The following is a 19,127-nucleotide window of genomic DNA, read 5'->3' as shown; positions in this document are numbered from 1 at the left end:
TAACAGGAGGAGGAGGAGGAGCCTTCACAAATATCCCCATCCTCAATGATGGTAGAGCCCAGAACGTCAGTAAAAAAGATAACGCTGAAGCATTTGCAACAATCTTTGACCAAAAGTGCCAAGTGGATGACATACCGTGGCTCCTTTTAGACGTCCAGAGCATCGCAGATGCCTGTCTTCAGCCAATTTGATTTATGCTACATGATATAAAGGAAGAGATGAAGGCACTGGATACTGCAAAGGCTATGGGCCCTGACAACATTCCAGCAAAGGTACTGAAGGCTTGTGCTCCAGACCTTGCCGCTACCCTAGCCAAGCTGTTCTAGTACAGCTACAACACTGGCATCTGAAAATGAAATGAAAATCGCTTATTGTCACGAGTAGGCTTCAAATGAAGTTACTGTGAAAAGCCCCTAGTCAATATCCACCAATGTGGAAAATTGCCCAGGTATGTCCTTCACAAAAAACAGGATAATAATAATAATAATAATCTTTAATATCACAGGTAGGCTTACATTAACACTGCAATAAAGTTACTGTGAAAAGCCCCTCGTCGCCACATTCCGGCGCCTGTTCGGGTCCATGGAGGGAGAATTCAAAGTGTCTAAATTACCGAATAGCATGTCTTTCGGGAATTGTGGGAGGAAACAGGAGCACCCAGAGGAAACCCACGCAAACATGGGAAGAACATGCAGACTCCACACTGGCAGTGATACAAGCCGGGAATCGAACCTGAGAGCTATGAAGCAACAGTGCTACCCACTGTGCTGCAGATCCAACCTGGTCAATTACCACCCCATCAGTCTACTCCCAATCATCAGTAAAGTGATGGGAAGGGGGTCATCAACTGTGCTATCAAATGGCACTTACTTAGCAATAACCTGCTCATTGACTTTTGTGAGGGCCACGAAGAATCCAGCACGAGTTGAAGAATAAAAAGAAATAACATTTATTTACAATAACATATATATACAACAGCAGCAGCAGCAGCAACTCCCTTGCTGCTCACTCTCCTCTACCTGGTTCCAAATGGACCAACTTTATTTATGCAGGGAATCTGCAAATGATTTCTCCGCCCCCCTCATTGGGGAAGCTCATACTCTCAAAGGATTGTGGGATTACCATTAGTCCCCAGCCAGTGGTAAGCAGGCAGCTTATAACATCCCTCCCCCCCCAAAGTCCAAAGAATCCACTGAAGACCCTGGCAAAGGAGGGTGTCTGACTCGTTTTGCCGCAGGCCGGACACCATATGCACGAGGCGCTGCGTCGGGCCTCGTGTAACAAGATGGAGAACAGCGCTTCCGCGATGAACGGCACAACGGTTGCACATCCACGGCCCGTGGGTCCAAAGATTCCCTCTCTGAGGCATCCTGTGTCTCCATCTCTGGGTCGGAGACCGCTGCCTCCATCATCTCGTCGTCTCTATCTCCACGCGGTTCTGCAACGACCTGCGCAGGCTTTGAGTGCGGCACCAGAGGAAGATTGTGAGGAATACTCTCCACTGTGTCTGGTCTCTGTGGCTGTAGAAATGAACTCTGGGGGTGGGGAATCTTTGGAAGGAGTGGTCTACTGGACCGAACATGGTCTACATGCTTGAGCTGGAGACGACCCTGGGCTTGCACCTGGTAAGAGATAGGGCCCGTTTGCCGAAAGATTACACCAGGGACCCACTGGGCACCACCAGCAAAATTCCGAACGAACACTGGGACACCGAGCGCAAACTGCCGAATTGGCCGATGCCGAGAAAAACCATGTCCCTGCCATTCTTGTGTGCGGCGTACTTTTGCGGCAATGTCCGGGAAAACCATGCTAAGGCGGATGCGAAGTCTCCGGCCCATTAGGAGTTCTGTGGGAGCTACCCCAGTCACCGCATGTGGGGTGGTCCTATATGAAAACAAAAAACAAGCCAGTCTCGTGTCCATCGACCCGGAAGACTGCTTCTTTAGGCCTCGTTTGAATGTCTGCACTCCGCCAACCCATTTGATGTGAGGTGGATTGGACATGATAAATTGCCCTTAGTGTCCAAAATTGCCCTTAGTGTTGGGTGGGGTTACTGGGTTATGGGGATAGGGTGGAGGTGTTAACCTTGGGTAGGGTGCTCTTTCCAGGAGCTGGTGCAGACCGGATGGGCCGAATGGCCTCCTTCTGCACTGTAAATTCTATGTCGGGTGGTATGGGGCGGTGCGTATATGGCGTATGCCATTCATCTTCATGAACCTCGTAAACTCCTCACTTGTGAAAGGAGTGCCTGTGACCAGCACCTCGGGGAGGCCATGCGTACTGAAAGACAAACGCATCTTCTCGATTGTTGCACAGGACGTTGTGCCTACCATCTTATGCACCCCTAATCATTTCGACTGGGCATCGATTAATAGAAGGAACATGGATCCTTGAAAAGGGCCAGCGTAATCCGCATGCAAGTGCGCCCAAGGCCGCCCTGGCCATTCCCAGTGTTGTAGGGGCGCGGCCGGCGGAAGCTTCTGATGCTCCTGGCAAATGGAGCAGTTTTGGGCCACCTTCTCAATGTCGGTGTCGAGGCCTGGCCACCAGACATAACTCCGGGCCAACATTTTCATTTTGGTCAAACCCGGATGCCCATTGTGCAAGTCTCACAGTATCAGCTCCTGTCCTTTTTCCGGGACAAATCACACGCGTCCCCCACAAGAGGATACCGTCTTCCATGCTAAATTCTGACAGCTTGGAGGAAAATGGCCGCAACTCGCCTGGGAGCTGTCTATGCTGCCCACCATACAGGACTATGCGCTGAACCTTTGACAGGACTGGCTCCATCTGGGTCCAGATCTGTGATGCCGTGACAGACAAGGTGTAAATTTAGGGTTGCAACCACCTCACCGGTCGTGGGGGCCGACATGGGGCCGGTCGATAAAGGCAATCGGCTCAGTGCGTCGGCATTCGCTATCTGGGTTCCTGGTTTGTGCTCCAGAGAATACTTGTAGGTAGCAAGCAGCAAAGTCCAGCACTGGATCCGTGCGGAAGCAATGGGCGGTATTGGCTTATCTTCTCGGAAAAGTCCCAGCAGAGGCTTATGATCAGTCACAATAGTGAAGTGGTGGCCATACACATACTGGTGGAAGCGTTTCACCGCAATGACCACCGCCAGGCCCTCCTTCTCGATCTGACCGTACTTATTTTCCGCTGCAGTCAATGTGCGGGAGGCAAAAGCCAACGGCCGCTCAACTCTGTTCTCCATCTTAGAACATAGAACATACAAAGAACAAAGACAAAGAAAATTACAGCACAGGAACAGGCCCTTTGGCCTTCCCAGCCTGCGCCGATCCAGATCCTTTATCTAAGTCTGCACTGACTCACTTAAGCTCTCACTTCCACACTATCCCCGCAACCCAATAACCCCTGCTACCCCTCCTAACATTTTGCACACTAAGCGCAATTTAGCATGGCCAATCCACCTAACCTGCACGTCTTTGGACTGTGGGAGGAAACGAGCACCCGGATGAAACCCACGCAGACACGGGGAGAACGTGCAGACACCGCACAGACAGTGAGCCAGCGGGGAATCAAACCAGGAACCCTGGCGCTGTGAAGCATCACTGCTAACCACTGTGCTACCGTGCCGATCTTGTGGGACAGGACGGCCCGAATACCATACGGGGATGCATCACATGTGATGAGCAAAGACTTTCCAGGATAATAGTGGGTTAGTAACCCAAATGACGACAATTTTTTTTTAACCCGCTGGAATGCAGTTTCTTGAGGCTGACCCCAAACCCAGGTGTGATTCTACTTTAGCAGAAGGTGCAACGGGGCCAGCGTAGTTGCCAGATTGGGGAGGAACTTCCCTTAATAGTTTACGAGGCCGAGAAAAGAACGAAGATGCGAAGTGTCAGTTGGGGCGGGGGCCTGTTGAATTTCACGCACATTCTCGGCGACGGTGTGCAAACCTTCGCAGTCCACCCAATAAACCAGGTAGACTACTTCCTTCGCCTGAAAGACGCACTTTGTGCGACGTAAACGGACTCCAGCCTCTGAAAAGCGTCTAAGGACAGCCTCCAAATTTTCCAAATATTCCTGCTCCGACGTCCCTGTATTCAAACGTCGTCTAAGTAGACAGCGATGCGGTAAACCTCTCAAAATGCCCTCCAAGATGCGTTGAAAAATAGCGCAGGCAGAGGATACCTCAAAGGGCAACAGTGTATATTCATACAGGCCCCGGTGTGTATTAATTGTTACATATGGACGGGAGGCAATGTCCAGCTCCAACTGTAGGTAGGCGTGACTCATATCTAATTTTGTGAACGAGAGTCCACCTGCAAGCGTCGCGTAGAGATCCTCTATGAGAGGCATTGGATATCGGTCGAGTCGGGAAGCCGTATTCACTATAAGTTTATAGTCGCCGCACAAGCGAACTGTGGCATCTGGCTTCATTACAGGTACAATTGGTGCTGCCCAGTCAGCGAAACGGACAGGCCTGATAATATCCAAAGCCTACGAACGAGCCTTCTACCTTCTCAAGCAAGGCGTAAGGCACCGGGCGCACCTGGAAATAGCGCGGAGTGGCTCCTGGTTCGACTTGGATACGGACTACGGCCCCTTTTATTTTCCCCAAACCGGGCCGGAATACATCTGGGTATCATCCTAGCACCTCAGTCAACCCTCCAGAACCTGTTTGGAGGATGTGCTACCACTGCAGCCGCAAATGGCGCAACCAGTCCTGACCCAACAGGCTGGGCCCGTGGCCACGCACCACGATAAGTAGGAAACGCCCCTCCTGGCATCCATAGACAACAGGTGTCATCGTAGTTTCTGCAATGTCCAATAGTTTCCCCATGTAGGTGGCCAACCTGGCCTGTGTGTCGGTTAATGTAAGGGTCTGTATACCCTGCTTGATGCGGTCGAATGTCCTCTGGGCGACCATGGAGACCGCTGCGCCAGTGTCCAACTCCATCTCAAGCGAGTGACCATTGGCCCGTACTGTCACCTTAATGGGGGCCACACAATGCAGCTGCAGGCAATCGTCCTCCGTCTCCACGTCCTCGGGAGTAGTCACCGCAGGTTCATCCAAATGGAAGGTACGCCCCTGGGCTGGCCCCAGTTTCTGTCGGAACAACGGCGCCTCTGGCACCCCCAGGACCGGTGTCCGCGACGGGGTCGGTGCCCACAAGTCTGACACGGACATGGCTCCTCATCCATTGGTTCTGGAGAAGTCTCCCTTCGGGGAGGAATGTCCGACGGCCACTGGTGTCGATCCGGACGTCGCCTCGCCCAAGGTACCGCAGGGGTGCGGGGAATGATTTTGGACGGAAGGGGTTACGCCCCAAGGCATACACCTCCATTCCCTATAGCTCCTGCGCTCCCCGTTCTGCGCTCTCTCGGGACAATACTATTTGAATGGCCTGTTGAAATGTCAATGTTGGCTCAGCTAACAACTTTCTCTGGGTGGCCGCATTGTTAATACCGCAAACGGTCGCGTAACATTTCTGGCAAGGTCTCACCATAGTCACAGCACTCTGCAATCCTGCGTAGCCTGGATAGAAAGTCGGCAAGGGATTCTCCTGGGGTCCTCTCAGTGGTATTAAACCGGTAACACTGGACTATTATGGATGAGGTTGGGTTAAAATGTTGCCCCACTAAGTTCACAAGTTCATCAAACGTTTTGGTGTCCGGCGCAGCTGGGTACGTAAGGCTCCTAATCACCCCAAACATATGCGGGCCGCAGGCGGTGAGCAATATGACCACCTGGCGCTCGATTTCGGTGATGTTGTTTGCCCGGAAATAGGAATGGATCCTTTGTGCATACTGGTTCCAGCTTTCCAGCGCAGTGTCAAAAACATCCAAACGTCCATACAGAGGAATGGTGCAATAGAAAACAACTTCCAATCTGTATCCAACAAAAATCCAGGGAGGTGGCTTCAGCAGTGTTGACAGCTATTCACTTTAACCCTCGTCACCAGTTTTGTGAGGGCCACGAAGAATCCAACGCGACTTGAAGGATAGAAAGAAATAACATTTATTTACAATAACATATATATACAACAACAGCAGCAACTCCCTTGCTGCTCACTCTCCTGTAGCCGGTACCAAACTGGCCAGCTTTATTTATGCAGGGAATTTGCAAATGATTTCTCCGCCCCCCTCACTGGAGAAGCTCATACTCCCAAAGGATTGTGGGATTTCCATTAGTCCCCAGCCAGTGGTAAGCAGCCAGGTTATAACACTGATGTTCAGTTTGGGTTCTGTTAGGATCACAGAGCTCCTGAACTCATTTCAGCCTTGGGTCAAATGTGGACAGAGGAGCTAAATTCCAGAGGTGAAAGTTACTGCCCATTATTGATTATGGCAACGAGCAACGCAGCAAAATTGGAGTCAAAGGGAATCGGGGGAAAGCCTTCTTTCTGCTGGTTGGATTAATAACTAGCACAAAGTGATATCGTTGTGATTGTTAGAGGGCAATTGTTTCACTCCCATGACATCACTGCAGGAATTTCTCAGGATAGTTTTTGAGGCCCAATTCAGTTGCTTCATAAATAACCGACATGGGCGGCACGGTGGCACAGTGGTTAGCATTGCTGCCTACGGCGCGGAGGACCCGGGTTCGAATCCTGGCCCTGGGTCACTGTCTATGAGGAGTTTGCACATTCTCCCCGTGTCTGCGTGGGTTTCACCCCCACAACCCAAAGATGTGCAGGGTAGGTGGATTGGCCATGTTAGATTGCCCCTTAATTGGAAAAAATGAATTGGATATTCTAAATTTATTACAAAAAAAAATAAATAAATAAATAACCGACCTTCCATCATAGGGTCAGACGTGGGATGTTCACTGATAATTGTACAATGTTCAGAATTTGAGACTCTACAGATACAGAAGCAGTCTATGTCCAAGTGAAGCAAGACTTGCACAATATCCTGACTTGGGCTGACATGTGGCAAGTAAGATTGATGTCACACAAGTGCCAGGCAATGAGCATCTGCAACAAGAGAGAATCATAACTATCGCCCCTTGACATTCAATGGCATATCCTGCATTGACCAGAAACTGAACTGGACTAGCCATATAATTACTATTGGTACAAGAGCAGGTTAGTGGCTAGGAATCCTTTGGCAGGTAACTCACCTCCTCATTCGCAAAGTCTGTCCATCACCTACAAGGCACAAGTGTGATGGAGTACTCTCCACTTGCCTGGTTGAGTGCAGCTCCAATACTCAAGAAGCTTGACACCATCCAGGACAAAGCAGCTCATTTGATTGGCACACCACCACAAACATTCACTCTCTCTGCCAAGATGCACCACAGGAACTAATCACGACTCCTCAGACAGCACCTTAAAAACCTACAACCACCACAATCTGAAGGACGGGGATAGCAGATACATGGGAACACCACTGCTTGGAAGTTCCCCGAGGGGCAGCACGGTAGCATGGTGGTTAGCATAAATGCTTCACAGCTCCAGGGTCCCAGGTACGGTTCCCGGCTGGGTCACTGTCTGTGTGGAGTCTGCACGTCCTCCCGTGTGTGCGTGGGTTTCCTCCGGGTGCTCCGGTTTCCTCCCACAGTCCAAAGATGTGCGGGTTAGGTGGATTGGCCATGCTAAATTGCCCGTAGTGTCCTAAAAGTAAGGCTAAGGGGGGGTTGTTGGGTTACGGGTATAGGGTGGATACGTGGGTTTGAGTAGGGTGATCATTGCTCGGCACAACATCGAGGGCCGAAGGGCCTGTTCTGTGCTGTACTGTTCTATGTTCTGTTCTAAGCCTCAGACCATCCTGACTTGGAAATATATCACCGTTCTTCCTTGTTGCTGGGTCAAAATCCTGGAACTCCCTCCCTAACAACACTGTGAATGTCCCTACACCACATGGACTGCAGCGGTTCAAGAAGGCAGTTTAACACCACCTTCTCAAGGGTAATTAAGGAAGATAAATAAATGGTGGCCGAGCCAGCAATGCCAACATCCCATGAATGAATATGTCAGAAAAATTGGAGTAAGCACTGCAAAATATGGCACACGTCCTTCAATTCCTCTACTTTCTCTGTCGTGAGCTCTCTTCAGCAAGCATAGAAATACACATTCTAACTTGCCCAACAAAGCCGCAGCACACCCGATATTGGTAAAGCCTTAAATTGCATCATTGCACCACAGAGATGCTTGCTGGAGTCAGGCATTCAGTATTGGCAGTAGAGCAGTGAAATTTGACTGATGAGGGTCCTCCACTGAGAGACGGCTGTGCATCTGGCATTGAATGCTAGTGCCTGATCATGGCGAGTGACTAAGTGGGCATGCTCTTTTCACATTTCATATACACCTTTTATGACATTCAAGACTGCAAGCTTAAAGATATGATTTAAACTCACCTTTCCTGACCTGACTAGGTACATTCCAAAAAGGGAGACAGGTAAAAGAACTAAAGCTGGAGTTATTTCAATGATGAAGATAGTGAATATGATGAAACAAACGAAAGTACTCTCCACTTGCCTGGTTGAGTGCAGCTCCATGTCATGTGAATTATTTAAGCGTGAACTGTGCCAAGTATAAATTGAGCGGGAAAGTGAAGAAAATAAGATTGGAAAAGAGACAACATGAGAATCGAAGGCAGTCAACATAAAAGGGAACCCAAAGATCATCTACTGGCATGCAAATAGTGAGTAAGTAATATGAGGTGGGGTCTTTTAGGACAAAGACAGTTTGGACGGTTTACATCCGTAGTTGCTAAAGGAAGTGGGAGTGGAGATAGTGGAAGGGCTAGTCAGAATCTTCCAATCTTTCTTATATACGGTGGAGGTGCCATAGGATTGGAGAGCAGTGAATTTGTTACCCTTTCTTCTTATGAAAGGAATGAATAATTTCAAATGCAAAGTTAATTTGGAGAAGCTGGTGTTGATTGCCTTGGAGCAAAGAAGATTGAGGGGAAATTTTTGGTCTCACTGGGGACTGCCATTAGCAATCTTTCCCCTTGCTTTCTGTTGCCATTAGCACCCCGTTTCCCTGGGTTTCTGTGGCTATGACCCATCTTTCATTCTCACTCCACAGTATAAATATTTCCCACTTTCTCTGTCTTTGGCTTTGACAAAGGGTCACCTGGACTTGAAATGTTAGCTCTTTTCCCTCCCTACAGATGCTGCCAGACCTGCTGAGATTTCTCAGCATTTTCTTTTTGGTTTCGGATTCCAGCATCTGCAATCATTTGCTTTTGTACAGTTTTAGGTCTGTTAGCCAAAAAAAACTTGTTCCCATTAACTGTTGGACAAGAACTAGGGGACAAAATTGAAGGTTTTCGGCAAAAGATGAAATGAGGGATTTGAAGATCATGGGCTGGATTCTCCGTCGGTGGGATCTTCCACTTTGCCGGCAGTGCACTCACACCCGCGGATTTCCCAACGGCCTGGGGGGCCCACAATGTGAAACCCCATTGGCCGGCTGGCTGGACAGAGGACCCTGTGGCCAGCAGGGGCACGCCATGCCAGAAAACGGACGCGGCAGGATGGGGAATCCCGTTGCATTTTTACGTGGACAACCTGGAACTCACTGCATATAAGGGTGATGAAAGCAGTGACGCTGAATGATTTCAAAAAGAACCAAATGGACGTTTGAGAAAAATAAGCTGTAGTGCTGTGGGGTTTGGCACGGACATGCAGGAATTGGGCTGCTTGGATTTCTCTGTAGAGAGCCTGAATGGGTTCAATGGGTAGGAAGGCCTCATTTGTTTGCTGCAATGTCTCAATGGCCTGTCTGTGTCCTTCTGCAGCATCTTAATTTCTTTGTCACTGATCACTGTTTCACTTACAATGAATCCCCAACAAATTTAGATACATTACACCTCATCTCAATTAATATAGATTGTAAATTGTTGAGACACAAGGATTGATCATAGAATCCCTACAGCGCAGAAGGATGCCATTTGGCCCACCGAGTTGGCACTGACCCTCCGAAAGAACACCCTACCTCGGCTCACTCCCCGCCACATCCCCATAACCCTAGCTAACCTTTGGACACGAAGGGGCAATTTAGCATGGTCAATCCAGCTAACCTGCCCATTTCTTGACTGTGGGAGGAAACCGAAGCACCCGGATGAAACACACGCAGAAACGGGAGAACGTGTGGACCCCGCACAGACAGTGACCCAAGGCTGGAATTGAACCTGGGTCCCTGGCACTGTGGGGCAGCAGTGCTAACCACTGTGCTGCCTGTTATATTACGATGTGTAATATATATATTACTCTTTTAATCTAGCTGAGTTGTTGAACTATAGCCGTAGTCTTCCAGTGATGATAACGTAATTCATTGAGTAATGTAAAATAATCTCATGAGTTCTTTTTACTTAATACTGAACTAGTAAAACAAGCAAACAACTATAGAATTAACTAATTAGGTTATATGATACAATACTCTGTTAACTAATAACTTCTCTCTAGCTTTCCTACTTCTGTTCTCTCTACAATTCAGACACACAGTCCTGTAAGAAAGAGCGGGAAAACATTTATATACGTCCTGATAGTGTGGCCATCTAGTGTTCAATTGCCTGTACTAGCTTTACATGGTCTGATCATGTATTATGACATACAGAGATAGCTACATCCCCCTTTTGTTTTACATTTTCTTATGGATATAAAAGAAAAGTTTACATTTGAAATACAGTGGTTACATAGTACAGCAATCACTAGAATTATGTTACAGGTCACAAATTAAGTTGATTTGTTTTTCTTTATCTCCTTGGGGATCTTCTTAATTCCAAAGTTGATACAGAAGTTTTAATGTTCTTGTTGATTGTCGGATTAGAATATAGTTGTTGTTCAACATGCTTTGAAATTGTGTGATGTAAGTCAAGATGAGGAAAAATCTGCGTTTGATCTTTAACTTGAAGCAGATCACGACAATTTCTTCTATAAATAATACCATCTGAAGTCTTTATCAGATACGATCTGGGAGAGATTTGCCTAATAATGTGAGCAATGTCAGACCAACCTCCTTCAGGAAGTCTGAATCAAACAGTAATCATCTTCTGCCAGAGATTTCAGATTTTTTGCATGTAGATCAAAATACTGTTTCTGTTTCATTCTCTGTTGATGAAGTTTCTTCACAGCATCATGTTGATCAGGATCAGGAATATGTAGCTGAGGTAGAGTTATTTTGATGTTCCTGTTAAATAACATCTGAGCTGGAGATAATCCTGATGCTAAAGGTGATGATCGATAAGTAAGTAATGCTAAATAAAAATCAGACTGTGAATCTCTTGATTTACTAAGTAACTGTTATATATATAGATGCTTTTTTCAACCTTTCCGTTTGACTGCGGGAAGAGAGGGCTTGAGGTGATGTGGTCGTAATTGTAACTTGTGCAGAATTCTTTCCATTCACAGCTAGAGAATCACGGACCATTATCAGACATGTTGGTTTGAGGAATACCATGTCTGGCAAATATTTATCTGCATGCTTAAATAACAGTTATGGATGTGAGATCATTCAACCTCATGACCTCTGGAAAATTTGAATAATAGTCAATGACTAAAATGTAATCTTTGCCAAATGAATGAAAGAGCACGATACCTATTTTCACCCATGGTGACGTAACAATGTCATGCTGTTCCAATCTTTTCTTTGCACTGTTGACTTTGGTGTTTTTGACAAGTCGAACATGATAAGATCATGTCTGATATATCTTGATTAATACCTGGCCAATATGTCGATTGTCTGGCTCGGCGTTTACATTTCTCTATGCCTAAATTACCTTTGTGAAGTCTAGTAAGCATTTCTGACTTCATGCTGTCTGGAATGACTCAGCAAAATACCATCTAGGATAGTCAGTTCAGACTGTATGCTCTGGTATTGTGGACCTTTTGGCCATCCATTCTGCAAGTGATGGATTACTCTGTTCAAAGTGCCATCTTTCTGTGTCTCCTCACGTATTTGTTGAAGATTATGATTGGACGCAGGAAGTAACTCTCTGAAAAGTTGCAAATGAGCATCAATGTCATTGTTTGATTCTCTTGAATGACATCTGTGTTGATCGATCTGGACAGAGTGTAAGCTATGACTAACTCCTTACCTGGAGTATAGATAGGATTAAAATCATATTTGTGCAGTTTCATCATAAGTCATTGTAGTCTAGGTGTCATATCATTAAGATTCTTGTCAATAATGTTGACAAGTGGACGATGGTCTGTCTCTACAGTAAATCTTGGTAAGCCATATACATAATCGTGGAACTTCGTAATTCCAGTCACAAGTCCAAGACACTCCTTTTCAATCTGGGCGTACCTGCACTCAGTTGATGTCATTGATCTGGATGCGTAGGCGATGGGAACCCAATTATTGAAATGGTCTTGTTGTAACAGAACTGCACCTATGTCATTCTGACTAGCATCAGTCAAAATTTTAGTGGGCTTAGTCGGGTCAAAGCTTGGAGCCTGGATCAACTGTTGTTTCAAATCTAACCATTCTTCAGTGTGACTTTGAGTCCAGTCAAAATCAGAATTTTTTTCTGATTAGCTGACGTAATGCAGTTGCTCTTCTGGAAAGATTTGAGATGAATTTTCCTCGAAAATTCACAAATCCAAGAAAACGTAAGACAGTTTTTTTGTCTTTCGGTTTCTGCATTGTTTTGATGGCTTGCATTTTGTCTTCACCCGGCTTGATACCATTGGCTGTAATGTTGTCATCTAGAAATTTCAGTGAAGAGGTGGCAAACATACATTTAGCTTGGTTCAGCTTTAAACCACACTTGTGTATTCTCTTGAACACGTCTCTGAGTCGTATCATGTGTTCTGCTGTCGTAAACCAGATGATTATGTCATCGACATAAACACGAACACCTTCAATGTTCTCTGTAATTTTTTCCATTATACAATTAAATATTTCTGCTGCAGAAATAATTTTGAAGGGCATTCTATTGAAACAATACTTCCCGAAAGGTGTGCTGAAGTGCAGAGGAGTTTTCTGGAGTCATCAAGCTGCATCTGCCAAAAATTCTATGAGGCATCTAATTTGGTGAAAATTCTGGCATTGGCCATTTCTGAGGTGATTTCCTCTCTTTTAGGCATTAGGTAGTGCTCTCATCAATTATTCCTGTTGAGATCTTTAGGATCCACGCATATCCTCATGTCACCCCATGGTTTTTTTACACTAGGGAGCTCACCCAATCAGTCGTGTGTTACCTTTGATATGATTCCTTGTGATTGTAATCTTGTTAGTTCAGCTTTCAATCTTTCTGTGAGAGGTGCTGGTACTCATCTCGGTGGATGTATCACTGGCTTAGCATATTTTTTGAGAAGTATCTTGTATTGATATGGCAGTGTGCCCATGCCATGAAAAACACCAGGGTATTCATTTAAAAGTTGTTGGATGCCTTCTTTAATTGTAGCTGATTCAAAAGTATTGAGGAAAATTCTCTGAATAAGCTGCAAATCTTAATAAGCTTGAGCACCCAACAGTGAAGAACAGTTGTCATCCACTAATGTCCCTGTTGGTGGCACTTAAATAACACGAGGCTTGTGAAAAAATTTGATTGCCATTATAATCTTTTAGTGAACATTCTGCAGGTACTATATCATAGTCACCTTCAATAGTAGACAATTTGCTGAAGCGCCTGTATCTAATTTGGTATATTGGTATGTCATTGATAAATACAGTAGTCATCCATTTGTTGCTGACGACGTTGACTTGTTGATCTTTTGTTGCTTGAAGATTCTTTTTATTTGCGTGAAAAGCTTTTTTTGTTGCTTGAAGATCAGTCTTGTTTGCTTGAAGATCTGCCTTCATCGATGCTTCAACCACCCCAACAAAGAAGGTATTTTCTGAAGAGAAAATGTCATCATCTTGGGAAAATTTTTGTTGCGTGTTGATTTGTTCATCTTTGTCAACAGCTCTCACGTTGTAATGATTTTTGTGTGTAGGAGGGAGATAACTTGCTGATGATTGGCACTGAGAAGCATAATGATTCATCTTTGAACATCTCAAACAGCGTGTTCCAAAAGCAGGACAGTTTCCCTTTAAGTTGGCGTTGCCACATCTATGATATGTCATCACATTGTCACCGTGACGTATTAGTGATGTTCGTGCATGCGCAGACCCCTTTTGCAGAGTCCCTCATTTCTGTGTGAAGTGCGCATGTCCTGAATTGGAAAATGCGTGTGCTGGGTAGCTGCTGTTCTGAACGTACTTCTGTGCTGCCTGTGGCACCATTTTTATTTTCTCAGCCTTGTGGTAGACTTTCGTGCCTTTTTCTTTCGGATAAAACTGGAGATGCATTTCTCAATAGCAATTTTCAATGTTAGATCATTTTGACAAATTAAAGCTTCTCTTACAGATTCATCAGTTATTCCATAAACAATCTGCTCTCTCACTGGAAGATTAGCATAATTACCGGTCTGAGCTTGGAGTTTGAGATCAGTAATGAAGTTATTCACTGGTTCGCCAACTTTTTGCACTTGCTTATGAAATCTAAATTGTTCTAAAATTTCATTAGTTTGCATTCTGCAATGGTCATCGAATTTCAAGATTATGTGTTCAAACTTTGAGTTATTTTCGCCTGCAGCAAAAATAAATGAATTGTAGATTTCAATTGCTTGCTGTCCTGCTAGGGACAAGTGCAAAGCGATTCGTCTTGCTTCAGAAGCAGTGTTTAAGTCACTAGCTTCCAGATAAAGCTGGAATTTTTGCTTAAACAACCTCCAATTGAGACTTTAGATGTCTGGGAGCTTGCACTTGGTCCATCGAAAATCTCTGTGTAGTCCAGGATTCCGTTGTTGCGATGACTTCGCCAGTCGAATAATCGATTCCGAATTTTGTCTTTTTTGTTTGAATTTTCTTTACTAGTCTTTGTTAAAAGCCTAATCTAACCTGGTACCATGTTATATTCTGATGTGTAATATATATATTACTCTTTTTGTCTAGCCGAATTGTTGAAATATAGCCGTAGTCTTCCAGTGATGATAAAGTAATGTATTGAGTAATATAAAATAATCTTGTGAGTTCTTTTTACTTAATACTGAACTAGTAAAACAAACAAACAACTATAGAATTAATTAATTAAATTATATGATATAATACTCTGATAACTAATAACTTCTTCTCTCTAGCTTTTCTATTTCAGTACTCTCTGCAATCCTGACACATACTCCTGTAAGAAAGAGCGGGAAAATATTCATATAGGTCCTGATAGTGTGGCCATCTAGTGTTCAATTGCCTGTACTAGCTTTACATAGTCTGATTGTGTATTATGACATACAGAGATCACTATACCGCCGATAATCCTTGATCCTTGTGGTGCACAGCTAGTTACAACCTGTCAACCCAAACATGTCCCATTTATTCCTACTCTGTTGTTTATGCATTAACTAATCTCAATCTATATTATTTTATAATCTAAGGAATTCAAGGTCAAAACTAATGCATCCATTATTTCTGCAGGTAGCTCTTGCAAAGCCTTCTGATACACATCATCAGGTCAAGGGATTTGTTGCCACCTAGTCCAATTAATTTTTAGTTCTATTTCTTTACTTACACTGATTTAATTGTTATCCTTGCTAGATCCTTGGTTCTTCATTATTTCCAGAATGTTTTATATGTTTTCTGTCTCTTTCTATATTCCATTATAATTTGCCCTGTCTTTGCCTCTGATGAGCTCACGTTCAATATTTTTCCTGTTTGCTTGGCCATTGAAACATTTACAATCTATTTTTATGCCTCTTGCTTATCTGCCCTCATATTCCCTTTTCTCTTTCCTTATTAATTTCTTGGTCCTCCTTTGCTGAATTCTAAAATGTCTCAATCTTCAGGCTTACTATTCTTTTTGATAAAATTATGTAAGCTTCCTTCTTTGATCCAATACTGCCTTTAACTCCTGGTCATAGTTAGAATGCTTTCTGTGTAGGGCCTTTGCGCCTTAAATAATGTATATTGTTGCAAGTTATGTACTAATTCTTCAAATGCTAGCCATTGCATCTTTTAGCATGGTTTCCCAATCTACCTGAGCCACTTTGTCCCTCATACCTATATAGTTTGATTTGTTTAGATTTAAGACCATTGTTTCAGACTTATCTATATTATTTTCAAACAACATAAAATTATTACACATTATGATTGCTCTTCCCTCAAAGTCCCTTTACTATGAGGTTATATTTAACACTTTTTCATGGCACAATACTAGATCCAAAATAGTCTGTTCCCTAGTTGGCTCCTTGACGTATCAACATACAAAACTATCATGTATACTTTCCATGGACTCATCCTCTACACGATTGCTGCAAATTTGATTTGATATATGAAGAATAAAGTCCTCCGTAATTATTGTATTACCCTTTTAATAAGTGCCTCCATTTTCTGATTGATACTCTGCCTTACACTGCAATTACTGATTGAGGGCCTGTAAACAACTTGAATCCATCCGACCAGTAAAGTCAATTGGTCAGAATTGGTCCAATTATTCCAGGAATCTAAAGTCTTCCCTCCTGTACCATCTCTCCAGCCATGGATGTGTCTACTCTATTTTCCTAATTCTCTTGCTGGTACCAGGAGAAATTGTTTAACCTTTTGTCTGTTGATTTCCTTCCTGGTCCCCTAAACTCTGTCTGCAGGACCACATCCCACTTACTGTCTATGTTGTTGGTATCGATCAATACAGGCCATCACTGCTGGCTGCTCACCCTCACAGTGCTAATTGACTTAATTTGTTGTGAATGATTCATGCATTCAGATTTAGCTTTGAATTTTTTCTAATTTTCCAATGTCACCTAGTCACTAACTAATACCTTTATTACACTCACTGGCTCTTCTTGGCTCATTCTGTTTATTTATACCTCCAAAAATTGCTCTGCCCCAGAACCTGAACATTGCTTGTTGGTTTTGAATTTGAAAATAAGACGAACTTGAAAATATTTTCGACAATACAAAGGCAGATATTTGACTTAATAATTGTCCTTTCTCATTCAAGCCATTTATGGAGTTCTATTTCTGGAGAACAAAGAAGCAGCATTTGCCAACTACCGGCTATGGGAATCTGTGGGGTTTGTTACAGCATTTGCCTATGCAAACTTTCTGTGCATAACCGTCAAGTTGATTATCTTATTGATAGTCCTCATACTGGGCATGACATTGTATGGAGTTGTGGAATATACTGAATATGTTCGATCCAGAAATGGAGAGCCTCATACTATTTCACAAATATTACGTGGTGTACACCTAAGAGGTAAAAAGCCAGAGCAAGTGGAAGAGGAAGTGAAAGAGGGAACAGAAACCACTGATGGAAAATCCATTGATGAAAATGATACCAAACGTTCTGAGACAAAGTTATAAAATCAGCATTTTCACTGATTTCTACAGACGCCTCAGCAAATGACAGCATCTATTTCTTCAAAAGATCAACTATCCACGTCTAAACGTACTGTTTTTATAATTAATTTAAAATTAAAATATAATTTTCTAAAGACAATATGAACTTTTCAAAGACAATATTCTATCTTTAATTGAATTATATAATGTATTTGAACTGTAACATTATGGATGAAATTTTATGACCCCAGTTTGACGGGACAGGAATGTAAAATGTGGCGATTTGTTCAAACGTCCATTGACTTTGTCAGGGGTGGAAGGTCCTGCTGGTCGGAGTGGCTATAAAGTTTTGCCCGATATTTCAGTGTATGTTCAAGAATACAGATTTTACTTGACAGGATATTTAATGTTTATAGAAACTCCTATCTAACCAGGAACACAAGTAAATGTGTTGAAGAAAATGTCCAAACTCTTTAACACAAGAAGATTTTGCAGAAGCTTATATTGCAACACCCCATGCAGAGTTTTTAAATATACGCTACTTTTGATCCATAAATCTGTGTTTCACAGTTTGTTGAATGTCCTACGATACATTAATATTTTTGTCTTGGAGATTAGTCAACAAATTCCTAATATCATGCTCAATGTTTTGCAATGTGTGTAGCCTGAAATAAATTTCTCCTGAAATAAATGTCCTGAGAGTGAGATAGGAAATTTGCTGGTAATATTTGGTTATAAGCCAAGCAAAAAGATCAAGGTGTATGTTTCACATCGTTACAGATATGTAAATTTTTAGATTCTTCAATAATAATCAACCGGAGAAGGGAAAGATGACCAAAAAAAAATTGGAGGGGTATTTTTATAGAAACCTTTGAGGCTGGGAAAAATGCAGCAAGGATGCATTTAGTTTCTAGACGGCGACTGACAAATGGCTGAAGACTCTATCACAGATCATACATTCGTGGTGCACAGCACATAGGATTGAAGAAGGATGCAGATGCAGGACAGTAATGATTTGAAGACATGGATGAGGATTTTAAACTCAAGACAGAGTTCATCAGTGGGTGGGTGAGTGAACTACAATGTAGTTTGCAGAGTTCTAGATGGATTGAATTTTATGTAAAAGTGGAACATTTGATTAAATAACAGTCACAGAAGTTTGGTAAAAGTGGGGAAACACATTTTCAATTTAAGAGGTTTATGTTTGAATTCCATCTTTAGCTTCCAGCAGGTTACAGTTATGTAAGGAGTTAACACTGACAAGGTCAGAAATGATTACATAGACAGCAGTGTTCTTAATAATAAATGCAATATTCCAAAACTTCTGAGCTTTTGGTTGAATTTTATTTTTAACCCTCTGGATGTTCTTGAATTCAGTGAATTATGCCATGATTCTCTGTGCAGGTATACATTTTATGTTGAGATTAATGCCATTCTGGATGATTACGGCACACACAGGAGTCTCGTTTCTAAAGCTTTGAAAAGGAAAAGTGAAAATGCCTGAAAGGCGTCATGGTAAACTTTCTAACTGCTTCATAATCGGATTTGTAGAGGAAATATTTGGGAAAACTAAGGATGGACTTTCTGTTTCCAACAATACAACATGGCGTGTTACTCGGAATTGGAGAAATGAGTTCCAAAGTGACGTCCATGAACAGAATGATGTCATTTCTTACACTTGGAGAAGTTCTGCCATTTGATAATTTAGAGTACTCCAAATCCAATGTTGTTCTTATTGGAAATTAGGCAGGTTAGGGTACACAGATTTATCGATTTATAGGAGGGACCCACAGAAAATATCTGGCCGACAAAAATGTAATATTTGAAGCATAGTTGATAGCATGCTAATCGTGGAGCAAGATGCTTGTGGAGTTCCAGACCTATGTCAAT

The 19,127-nt window shown here is 43.4% G+C and overlaps 1 protein-coding gene across 2 annotated transcripts in view; it reads left to right on the top strand.

Moving 5' to 3' along the window:
* The window catches only part of LOC119969517 (protein unc-93 homolog A-like), a 129,642-nt gene extending 111,082 nt beyond the window's left edge, over positions 1-18,560 (top strand). For both annotated transcript variants that reach the window (XM_038803219.1, XM_038803228.1), the window contains exon 8: positions 16,900-18,560. In XM_038803219.1, the coding sequence (XP_038659147.1) occupies positions 16,900-17,261 (362 nt within the window). In that variant the 3' untranslated portion in view covers positions 17,262-18,560. The remainder of the gene's footprint in view (positions 1-16,899) is intronic.
* Positions 18,561-19,127: the final 567 nt, after the last annotated feature.

The sequence above is a fragment of the Scyliorhinus canicula genome, chromosome 1 (genome assembly GCF_902713615.1).
Source record: "Scyliorhinus canicula chromosome 1, sScyCan1.1, whole genome shotgun sequence".
In the NCBI taxonomy this organism is placed as follows: Eukaryota; Metazoa; Chordata; class Chondrichthyes; order Carcharhiniformes; family Scyliorhinidae; genus Scyliorhinus; species Scyliorhinus canicula.
Note: the sequence above shows the minus strand (reverse complement) of the source record. Positions and strands in the feature narration are given on the sequence as shown.